The sequence below is a fragment of the Bombus huntii genome, chromosome 5 (assembly GCF_024542735.1).
Source record: "Bombus huntii isolate Logan2020A chromosome 5, iyBomHunt1.1, whole genome shotgun sequence".
NCBI lineage: Eukaryota > Metazoa > Arthropoda > Insecta > Hymenoptera > Apidae > Bombus > Bombus huntii.
Window position 1 is genome coordinate 6,907,747 of NC_066242.1, and position 11,974 is coordinate 6,919,720.

The 11,974-nt window shown below is 34.2% G+C and overlaps 1 protein-coding gene and 1 long non-coding RNA gene across 3 annotated transcripts; one reads left to right on the top strand and one right to left on the bottom strand.

Annotated features, from left to right (window-relative positions):
* Positions 1-4,421: 4,421 nt before the first annotated feature.
* LOC126866227 (uncharacterized) lies at positions 4,422-4,894 on the bottom strand. The gene is made up of 2 exons (XR_007689816.1): positions 4,757-4,894; positions 4,422-4,685 (listed from the first exon to the last, which is right to left on the bottom strand). It is a non-coding gene; the product is annotated as an uncharacterized LOC126866227 (long non-coding RNA).
* Positions 4,895-5,319: 425 nt separating this feature from the next.
* Positions 5,320-11,662, top strand: LOC126866226 (uncharacterized). 2 transcript variants are annotated; one of them, XR_007689815.1, is made up of 3 exons: positions 5,320-7,057; positions 8,158-8,422; positions 9,333-11,662. XR_007689815.1 is itself a non-coding variant. In XM_050619557.1 (2 exons), the coding sequence occupies exons 1-2, from the start codon at positions 5,357-5,359 to the stop codon at positions 8,302-8,304; spliced, it is 1,848 nt and encodes a 615-aa protein (XP_050475514.1). In that variant the 5' UTR covers positions 5,320-5,356; the 3' UTR covers positions 8,305-9,254. The 2 variants fall into 2 exon arrangements, 1 of the variants encoding a protein (XP_050475514.1); XM_050619557.1 differs by lacking the exon at positions 9,333-11,662 and having other exon boundaries at positions 8,158-9,254.
* Positions 11,663-11,974: the final 312 nt, after the last annotated feature.

Genomic DNA, 11,974 nt, shown 5'->3' on the forward strand with positions numbered 1-11,974 from the left:
CAAGACAATTTTACTATACCGTAATATAAACCAATCAGATCTGAACAGTAAAGCTAGTCCATAGCTTTATAAAGCGTCTGATTATTGTACGGCCATTCTACTGTGCTCGGTTGTTCCTTATATACTTAACACCATGATCATTATATTCTAAGGCTATGGCTACAATGGATGCGTATTCTATCAAACTGTCGTTCGGATAAATACATCATGGAAATAAAATATCTACATGTATAGATTCTTATGAGTGTATTCATTTCGGTCTTCAAATGTTCAATTCGTCACACGTATCCATTGTAACCATAATAGTTTTAGAATGGTCATCGTTTTAAGTAAGACCAGGGAACTGACTTATTAAGCACTACGATCTCCGTGATACGAATTATTCAATGCTAAGATATGCCTCGTAGTTACAACAATTATCGTGTGCTGTGAAGTATTAAAAAGAAAACTATCGTCGCAGCTATCAAGTTTCCAGCTTTGAACAATATTACCTTGAAAATTGTACGACTGTCAACGTTTGTTATTCAACGCGTTGGATATGTGCAGATATTATGGCTACTCTTTGAAGAACTCATACAGTAAATGATTTATGAGTACCTCGACCTACGATATTCCGTCTGCGCTCTGTATATTTGTACACTTTCACGTTTTCCATAAATACGTAAACATTCGCAATTTATGGAGAAAGCTACGATCGATGGAAAAGCGATAGGTTTTCTTCCATACAAGAGTATACAGTGACACGTCAGAAACGTCATTTCACGCCAAAATTGCCAAGGAACGAATTTATAAATGAATTCTTTCATTTTAAAATGATTATACCTTCAAATAAAAAAAAAAGTATCTTCAAATTTAAAATAATAGATTGCTTTCATTTTAGTCAGCATATACCTACACACATGTTATATGGAGATTCGAATGAAATACAGAGAACGTATTTTAATTTAATCGCATATCAATCGCGTTAATTCATTTGTAAAGTGGTTACGTGATGCAAAAGAAATACGATTATGTTGTAAAATAAAAGTGGGCTCGCACGCCTATCAAAGTCAGGTGATTTCGTGCCGGTTCAGTTCTTTACTCGTACTACTTTGGCTATTCCTCTCACGGTGTTCCATTTGCCTCCCTTTCTTTCTCCCATTCTCCCTCCGTTTACCTCCTCACCCTCGTTTCCGCTATCCCCCATTCCATCCTGCACTTGTTGCTTCGTCACGAAATCAACTTGTCCGAAATTTTCAGCCCCGCTACGGATTATTGTGCCGTGAACGATAGAATCCTGATACCTTTTTTATCATCTGCGTTTGCACATTGTGATGCAATATTTTTGATAGCTTCAATTATACAAAGGGGAAAATGTAGAACAATACATGCCTGTTAATGTTACTATTCTTTATGGCGCAAGATATTTCTTTTGTATACATTTTATTTTATGATTAAAAATTATATTGAAAATTACTCGCAAATTATCTGATTAAAGGATTGTCGAAAATGGCAACGTGAGTTCGCGCTCGCCTTCTATACGCAAATGCGCCAGTTACAATAAATAGTAACTAGAAGATAGTTTCAGATACAATCGATAGATTTAATCTATAGGTTTAAGATGTTCTTTTGTTTTTATCCTTCGTCCATATAAAAAAGTGCAATAAAGGTTTCTCGGCTCAGGACGGTGTGATAGATTTATCCAAAGAATAAAATAATAGCTATTGTGATCCTACCTCTGAATACAGAAATAATAACAAAGATGCAATGGAAATATTGTATATATCGTATCATATAGGATGATCTTTTCAGGTAAATGTAAATTGGTAAAGTATTTTCAACTGTATAATACTTTTTAATCGTAGTTTTTAATCGTAGGTTACGATTTTGGATTGTGTAATTAAGTTTTATATAACGAAAATAGGTAAATGTGTATAACAATAGTAATAAAAACAGTCCGATAGATGTTTTATTAACAACGTAAGTTATTTAATAATAACGATATTCATTTATTTTTTCAAATTCACAACTTGGAAGAAAGACTTGGCTTACATATATCCAACTGTCACTTATTGCCATACAACACTTACACCATCACACACGTCCCCTCTTATATCTAATCTACGAATTAGACATGTATATCTTTGTTTCTCTTAATCTATATACATTTTCCTACTTAATTTACATATTATCACATATCTATCCTTGGCTTGCAATTAGTTGGCTGTCTATATTTTTACCCTTTATTTCTAGCTTACTACTCTAGAATCGAGTCTATAGCAGTTTTTTAACGAGTGTCTTAAAATGCGTGTCTTTAAATTACATACAATACATTTTCTTCTTCCCTGTTCCAACCAATAACGATTTCCCTCCTTCACATTTCCGTATCTTGCCTTTTCAATCAGCCTCCTTTTCGTTCCTTCTTCGGATACTCCATATTCCAGAATTAATACTTCTTGAATTTAACTTAATAATATGCTACAAAAATTTAATCGAAAAAATTCCCATTAAATATGCAATTAATTCATATTATTTGACGGATTATTATTACTATTGATAATCATCAGATGTTCAATCTTTAATCCATCCATCGGTATTTAATGCAAATACTACGAAGTAGATAAATTTTACTACACATACTTACGATAGAATGAAAACATACTACGATATATTTAGTTATAACTTACTACTAGATACATAGATAAAAATATGAGAAACATCAGGATATAAGAGGGCTAGGTGGATGTTTCCAAATGTCATTGTTACCTTGGAAAATTAATAAGTCGGTGCATGATAGGGGTTGTAACGTGCGTAATTATTTAGCTGGTACAGCAGAAAAGGAACGTAGGTCGGTGAACAGAGGTGAGGTATATTAAATGCGTGTACTAACTACCTGGGCTACGTGATGAAGCATTCCATTACACATGACTTAACATCACGACGATCGTCGACAGTTTCATGGAGGGAATTTCATAGCTCTCCATTAGCTCCTTTGCCAGCATGATAATGGCTCTTTGATTACAGAGACGCAAATGCATTTAGCCAGCGCGTATCCCTGCAGGTTAGTTCACAAGATTCGATACAATCAACCACGCGACCAATGACTAAACATTTTGCAAACTTTTATGCTTTCGGATCAATGTTTTGAATTGATTATTTGTACAAATATCTCTAACACGATAATCGAGGAGACGAAATGGTAAACGATTGAACATTTTCGATAAGAATTAACGACTCATTTCTTTTATACTAATTTTTGCCCTTTCCTTATTTGTCATTTGAAACCTGTTTTTTTTTTACATTGATTAAATTTATTTTTACGTTACAGTTTCATTTTTATCATCTTTTCTTTGAAAAGCTAAAAATAAATTATTGCAGTACTCGCAACATTTTTCTATCGCATTCTTCGTCTCTTCTCAATGATAAAGCCTGCAATTTTTATTCTTTTGGAATTTACATCGTTTATCATTTTCAATTACTCGATTATTATGCGTGAAACTTTGTTTCCAAGAGAATTGAGTACAATCGTTATTATTCGTTTCTATAGTAATAAATAATACAGCGATCTTGCCGCAAATTAGATGTGAGAGTTTCAATGAAATTAAAATCATCTATCACTGTTATTTCCAATTATTCGGTGCAATTTAAATTTTCTGCTCCGAATAGCCGTCCTAGATTGCGTCAATAATTTCAACATACTATAGCGGGATACACGTATATTTTGTTGTTTCATCGCTCTGTCATATTATACTATTTACGTTTCTCGGATTAGACAGAAATTTGATAAGCGAGTTCTTGGTCAATTATACAGAATTTCATGTAAACGCATTCTCCCAAAACGATCCACGCAAATTCATTTGTCACAGTGGATTACATTCACTTAGTTGGAAATTTGATAATGGCCAAAATGTGATTTCATCGATTCATTCCTGGTTAACCTCAAACTTAGTTAAATGCCAAACTAGGAATGCATTTCGTTCATTGTAAGTGTTCGCTGTCTGCTATATTAGCACATTTATTAACATATTTATAATATTCATGATAAAACAGATTACATTGAAAAGTTCAAGCAGTTCTCTCAGTATAAATTAATTTCTTAATCTAAAGATAAAAAGACCATGTGACTCGTGCGTTATTATATTGAATAAATTTGAATATATTACTGCAGCAGCTTTAATTTATATTTATACTAATATATGTATATATATAGCTTGAATTAACTTAGGAGAAAATTCAATTATATATCGAAATTTTATACAAAAATATATAGAGTGCAAAGAGGGACATTTTGCAGGTTTTGAAAAATTGATAAGTACGGTCAATTTACATAAAATATTTTCCATATATGTAACAGATCAATTTGTAGAATTAATTAATATTTGTAACAATTATCATTGGTCATATTTATGTTTGATTTAATTAATTATAACTCTATACATCAATCATTTTTAAAACCAGACAAAAAGCTGTTTATATTATATCTTTCTCGGTATAGTAATGAAAATTGAACACATTTGGAATGGCATCCCTTTACATCGATCGGATAAAGAGCGATTTTCAACGATACGATCACTGTCTCCCACGTAAAACAAGCTATGAAAGATGGTGTCCGGAAATTGTCATAAAACGCCTAAGTAGCCAAGGCTTTGACGATTATTATATTTCCAAGAAGTTGCCAGTTAAAAAGGACTGTATGGATTTCATACCTAAAATACCAAAAATTGTCACGATCGGTTTAAAACTGGATCATCAGGACAATAATAATAAAAATACTCACCAATTTTGGGGCATAGCTATTATCAAGAATATTTTGATGCAATATCTTAGCTTTATTCACAGGTATTTTCACTTTAATTTGTTTTATTCACCTGCTAAGAGTAGTTTCTTTTTCTTTCCAAAGATAACAATTTCGAGATATCTGCCCAAATCAAAGTCCAATAACGAACTATTCATAGAGCGAAAGTATTATTATTTTACCTAATACGATTAAATAACTAAATTTGCACTGTCTAACAATTAAATGATTTAAATTAAAAACATTTGCAGATATCAAAGCATTTTATGGAAAACCAGTCCCAACTTAATTGGTAGTAATCCATGGTGCGTTTTCTTCTTTTCTTACAAACCGGTCTGTTACTGTACCCACATTTCGCATCATACACCGCTACATTGCACACATGTACATTCACCACATTGTGACCTTGAGGTAGTACACAATTGCCATTTTTCGAAGAAACATTCTTGCAAATTAGAGCCATGCGACGATGAGCCCATCGATCAGTGCCAATTTATAGAAAACACAAAGAAGAAAAAAGATGCTTGTAACGATAATACGTTCGTTGCTGATAAAATCGATAACAGACAATCAGATTATACGATGAAAAAATCTACTAAATTCGTATCGGAAAGCGAATACAATTCTCGTCGTACCACATATAACAGATCTTATAATAATCAAATCGTAAAGTCAAAGAAAAGTGTTTGTTGCCAAACGGACAGATCGTATCCTATAAAATCGGAAAAGCATGTTAAACATAATCAAAAAGAAAATTATACTTCAACGAACACATCGTCTTCTAAAGACATTAAGACAATCTTCGCGACTGACCGCGCGAATTTCCATAGCGAAAGGAGTAAGACAAATTTAGAATTGCTAGGAACTCGGTATATGAAGAAAATAGCATCGAGAAAACACGGAAACAACACAACAGAGAAAAGGCCGAGAAAATACGATACGGAGAATTTGTCGAGAGTTCGTAGAAAAGAAAATAAGTTTGTCAAACTTAAAAGACGCGGAACGATTAAAAATATTAATTTGTTACCAGAAAATTTCTTCAGTAATGGCAGCGTGACAAATTTCGCCAGCGATAATCTGACGAAAATACTGCGAAAGTATAATAGAAGAAAGGAAGCTTTAAGCGAAAACAGAAAGTATGATCTTCAAAGAATGTTGAATAACAGGATGGAGAACGACGTCGATATATCTAAATCGATAGCTTGCAACGACACGTATTTTATAGATAGTACAGACCGTGTGGAAGACGAAGAAGGAATTATGCTTGAAAATTCTGTTTCCGTTGAATCCAATGTAAATTCACTAAAAACTTCAAACGTGTCATGGAAATCGAACAATTATTTGGTCGAAGATAAAACTTCCGAAGTGATAATCCTTGGAAACGTGAAGAAACGATTGGAAGAGGACTATGATGATTATTTTTCGCTTCACGATGACGATCTTTTCCACGATGCAGAGGATTCAAACGATATTTTAGAAATAGATCAACCTTCTACAGAAGTTACTATGAATCACTATGATTACTATCGATACACGTTATATAATATTTACCCCAACGAACCGAAATCTGTACTGGTGACAACGTCGGCAACGAAGCACCAAAAAACGAAGCAAGAATTGACAGAACAGTCGGTACAAACCTCCCGAAACCGTACATCTTCCATTCACAAATTCCGTTTTGCAAATTCGAACTTGAATTGCAATCGCAGCTCGTTAAGAGAGCAAGAATGCAGTCCAAGCTCGTCGATCGAGTATTGCTCCGCTAGGGACATTTCTTTATCAAAGTTGCAATTGTCCCACGACGATTGTTTTTCAAATGACGTTTCGTTCAAAGACGACAACATGTTACAAGACACTAGGGAATTTTTCGATCACATCCCAGTGGATTCCTACACTGTGTGCTATTACCAACGGAACTCAACGCCAAACTTTTCGAATTCGTCTAAATTGATCACCGAATCTCTAGATTCTGGAACCTTAACTGACTGTTCACGTGGTCAGTTTCGAAATACGTCGAACGAACGACCTAACGAGAAAAGCGAGAAGAAGGTTAGAGAAGAGTGGAAAGGTTATGTGAGAAAAGTGGATTTGCTGCCTACCTACGATTTTGACACGGATAGCAGTTATTCAGATGAATCGCTTGATCGAAGAATCGATGTTGTGATCAAAGAATTCACGGAGAATCTGATTCTAAGTGAAAGAAAGGCGAAGACGAGATTGAGAAAGATGGAAAATTCTACGAGACACAGGCCGACGAGTAAACGACGGAGGAATAGGCAACAAGTATGTCTAGAGGTTTTTAATATTGAATGTACAATTCTTTAAGTGATAGTTCAAAAGCTATGAGAAAGTTTGAGTTGTATAAGTTGGATTAATTTGGAACAGACATGATTTGTATACGTATAGTATTGTGAAATTTGATGTAAAAATTATACAAATTATAGAACCGCAGTATTTTATGTATGTTAAGAAATGTTTCGATATTTGTAAGAATATTATTTATAGAATTTATATTGTGTATTATATTTATTTCGAGCGAAATATACATCCTAAAAGTAAGAGAATTAAGTTTTGTAAAATTTTATGAATATTAAATCCGTATCAAAATTCATCATTTTTTTTTAATTGGAATGCTCGATCGCGTATAAAATAGAATTTGGAAATAGAACAAATATTCATTATGAATCTAATGGAACTAATATTCATTACATCATTATATTAATTATGAACAATACTATACGTACTTATAAATCGATCGAAAAGCTGAATTCTACAAATAATTCAAATTTCTAGTCATGTAATCCTATGAAAAAATTTATTATCCAATATAGATTTTCGATATAGTTTCGAGAAAGAATATAGAGTGTCCCAATTTCCTCCGGCTGTACATTGTCAGTATATTCCATAGACCAAGATAAGAAAAAAATGTCATATAAAAGTATGTCATTGGATGCATTGTTAAAGAGTTATAACAAAAAACAGATTAGGAATATTTAGATTTGATAGTATTCAGAAGCTATCGTATATTTCTGTAACTCCAACTACAATTCCATTTTAAAATCTTCATCGTTCCTGTCAATATAAGATTGGCAGCGATAAAAAAACTGAATTTATTACTATTTAAAGTTTTCCTTTATTACCCGTTGAACATTCCTGACCTATTTATGCGTTGCACTGTAGTAACGTACGTTCGTTACCGCCCATTTTATTTATCATCTTCCTTTTTTTTTTTTTTTTTTTGTTACAGCTCTTTAACAATGCTTTCAATGAAATATTTTTATATGACATTTTTTACCTAGCTCGACCTATAGAATATATCGACAACGTATGACCGAAAGAAGGGCACGGACACCCTGTATAATTAATACCTGATAAAACAACAGGCACAGAGGGTAAGAGGGTGCATTTCAAAACGAAGCTCTACCAGCAAATTCGAATCTTCTCCGCGGCTGAACGACGATGATTGGGTCATAAGTAGCTCCACGCCACCCTTGTTCTCCTTTTCTGATTCTGAAATCGATCACATATAGTTTTCTAAGAAATCGGAACAAGTATCACGCCTTAAAGCACAATTTGAAGATACGAAATTACCAATCTCCAATTATTTCAACTAGTTTTGTTGAGTCGCAGAACTTGTTACTAACCAAAGTTAGTATTCTAGATTAGTATACAACGTTAATAAAAGCTTCTTATCATAAAGATTTTTATTCTAAACCGCAGATTTTTATGCATTTATGAGAATGTAAACAGTTTAGAAAATAGCGTGAAATATTCAGAGTATAGTAGTATCTGTAATATTTAGTAAATAAAACAATTTCCTATCTAACTTTAATTATATTCATAGAAATATGAATCTGCATAAGAATCCGCTAATCATCGATCGTACAGTTATCACCTTTCATAAATATATCTCGTTGCTTTTTATTATATATATTAATTATTATATATAATTAAAAGCCCATTTGGACTTATCATATGCTTGCCTAATTTGGTGCTTTGTCTCAAAAGTTTACATCGAAGAAATAGTCTCAGTTCAAAGCCTCGTAGACAGACAACGAACTGAGACTGGTACGAAATACGGATATACCTACTCAGATGGCAATCCCAATAGTACAGGACACTATACTGGATCTTTCAATTAGACACTTCATACGCTCTTTAAACTAGCCAAATTCTGACATTATTCAATCCACCTCGCACATAAGGAAATGAATTGTGTCTGATTTGATGATTACGTTTAAGTCTAACGTTAGATGGCATGTTAGAAGATTTAAACGTAATCATCTGTTAGACACAATTCATTTTACTTCCTCCCTTACCTTTTCTTGTTACCGACTTACATGACCTTTACGTTAGCTGTAACGACATAGTCCACGCTGAAAGGAAGCATAAGACATATACACATGCATGACAATACATAACAACTAGTCTAATCATTACTATCGATCGATCGATACTCAACCCCATGAATCGAATAACCATAAACCCATCTGGCCAGCAAAGATAGATATTACTTTTACGCATTGACGCTTTACGATCCCTCGAATATCCCTTGCAGCACGCAAATAAGCAAACAGAACAACAAAAGAGCAGAGTTCCGTGAAAGGACGCTAAGTGAGAGAAGTGTGAAAAGTCAAAGTGCTCGGAGACGCGGCAACAATGAAAATGTAGAGACACGTCGATTCTAGACTGGTCCAACAGAAGTTCGACCACATCATTAGACGAGGCTGACCGTCTTTGTAATGTGGTTTCCTTTGAGGGCAAGGCGACGAAACGAGAGGACACTCGATAGCCAGCCGAGCGGAAATGCATAAACGACCAACAGACTGGCCCGGACTGGCCTTTTCCACGTTCTCTGTCGTGTCGACAAGGTACAAGACTACGACGTCTTTCTCTTCTCAATCTTTCTGTGTATCAGTTGCCCAACATCAATAGACAACGGGGCAACCAATTCTCTATTAAACGAAGGGTCCGGAAAAGTCTGCTGGAAAAACTGACGTCGCTACCGAACGACGCTACCGATCAAAAGAAATCTCGCTTTGGATACTGAACGCTGGTCATTTCCTGGAAATTACTTTCCGTTCCTTTCACCGGAACGCGTACACAGTCTCTTCGTCTCTTTTACTTCCGGTCTCTGTCCTTCTTGGTTCTCGTGATACAAAACGGTCTTGACGTATTTAAATTGTTTCACGATCCTCTTGATGCCGAAAAGAGATCATTGCGAGTACGGCTGCGTAGAATGAAGAAAAGTTACAGATATTTGGTTATGATATACCGAACCCCCTTGCATGACTAAATTAATATCATTGACGACATTTTACAGGTTACAAGTTGGATGTGTTTGTGACAGCGTTTGATAGCAATGTTTTCGGTGATAAATCGAATGGAGTTTTTTTAAGTTTCAAATTATTTTATTTAACGTGAAATTGTACGATTGTAGAACCAAGGTCTATATAATCTTCAATTGTTAGAATTTATAACTTGCCAATTTATTAATATCATCGACAGATACATTTCTTTTTATTTCGGCTTTATGTCGCATTGGCACCTGAATTATTAGCGACCATCTCGCCTCGTTATTCTTAAATTAGGTTTCGTGGTAAAACTCAGTTTCTTTGGGTAATTTAGAACGTCGATGATGTGATCCTGTGATATGAAGGCGGAGTTTGCATTCAATTTGTACTCGAGTCGTTGGGTTCTATATTTTCCATATTCTTATGTGTTCAAAGATTAATACCTATACTTAGGATTAATACTTAACTATAGGTATCTGGACACTAATATTAATTACTTCGTATTTTTTTAGTTCCATTTTCTCGAAAGCGTATCGCCTCTTTTCGACGATCTTATTCTATATTTTTTATTTACCGTTTATTAATAAAAAGTGCAGAAGATTAATGGCTGTACACTAAGAACGCAAGCGTTAGGTTTCCAACGATGCTCTTATTACATGAAAAATCAATATCTATAGGCGTCGTTATATTTTTTATGCGTAAAACACATGTCTCCTTAAATTTCTCAAAAATTAATTCGCTATCCACGAAACTGCAAAAGCAACGGCAACCAGACCATTTAGCCTATGTGCTGGTTTAATCAAAATCACGATCGAAAGGAGCATAATTACCGGAGTACGCTTGGTGGCGGGTCGAAAGAGACAGAGAAGGGAAGAAAAGAACTGGAAGAAGGTGGGGTGGTTAGGGTAGAACGGCGGTTGGATTCAAGCATCGGAGAAATCCGCATTCACGTAAAGGAGGATCAGCCGTGGAAAAGCATCTTACACCGAGTCTACGATATCTAATTCCCGAGAGCTCTTTGATATAGGTATATATGCCCACACCGGTTCGTTCTGTCGCAGCGAGAGAGTCTATACAAAGGGAGAAATAAATATCACAGTAATCTCAGATCCGCTATGTGGGACACACTGGAGATCTTCGACGTCCTCGTCATCCGTGTACCCAGCCACTAGTTCATTGGCAACGCTTGCTATTTAACGTAGGTCTGTATGTATGCGTACCCTGCCAATGAATATGAGAATTTTACTCGGTTTATGTACTATGTATTATCTATCGTTTTCAATAATTATCAGATAAATTCATTGTGATAGATAAATTCAGAAGAATATATGCATATTTAAAAGAAGAAAATTTTTTGTCACTTTTATTTTACGTGTATTGCGCAACACTCTCTGAAATTTAATTACATTATATCGAAAAAAATTATGACCAATATGAAAATGTACATGTACAGGGTGGTTGGTAACTGGTGGTGCAAGCGGAAAGGGGGTGATTCTACGCGAAAAAAGAAGTCGAAGATATAGAATAAAAATATTTTTTAATTTTTTTTTTTACACGCGTACCGAGCGAAAATTCAAAGTCGATTTTCTCGAAAACAAAGCCTCAAAGCCAAAACGAAAAAGACACGTCTTTTACAACGCATCTTTATACAAACACGAAACCCAATCTTTCGAACGTTATGATCTTTAGTTTGATAGGACAAAATGGATCATACGTAATTCGATAAAATAATATAACACGGAAAATCCTGCGCATCCATTATTTGCTTATAAAACGAAAGAAATTTTTCAGACGACCTAATATATGTGTATAAATTACAAAACATTTATGTAATACAATTATTTATTTTTTATTTAAAACAATTGTCCTAGATCCTTAGTCTTAAAATTAGAACTGAGGTTTATTA

Bases quoted from the DNA above. Each gene is read 5' to 3' on its own strand.
- LOC126866226 (XM_050619557.1), top strand. From the start codon at position 5,357: ATGAAAAAATCTACTAAATTCGTATCGGAAAGCGAATACAATTCTCGT. The intron at 7,058-8,157 runs GTATGTCTAGAG...ATAAAACAACAG, and splicing joins GACGGAGGAATAGGCAACAA to GCACAGAGGGTAAGAGGGTG.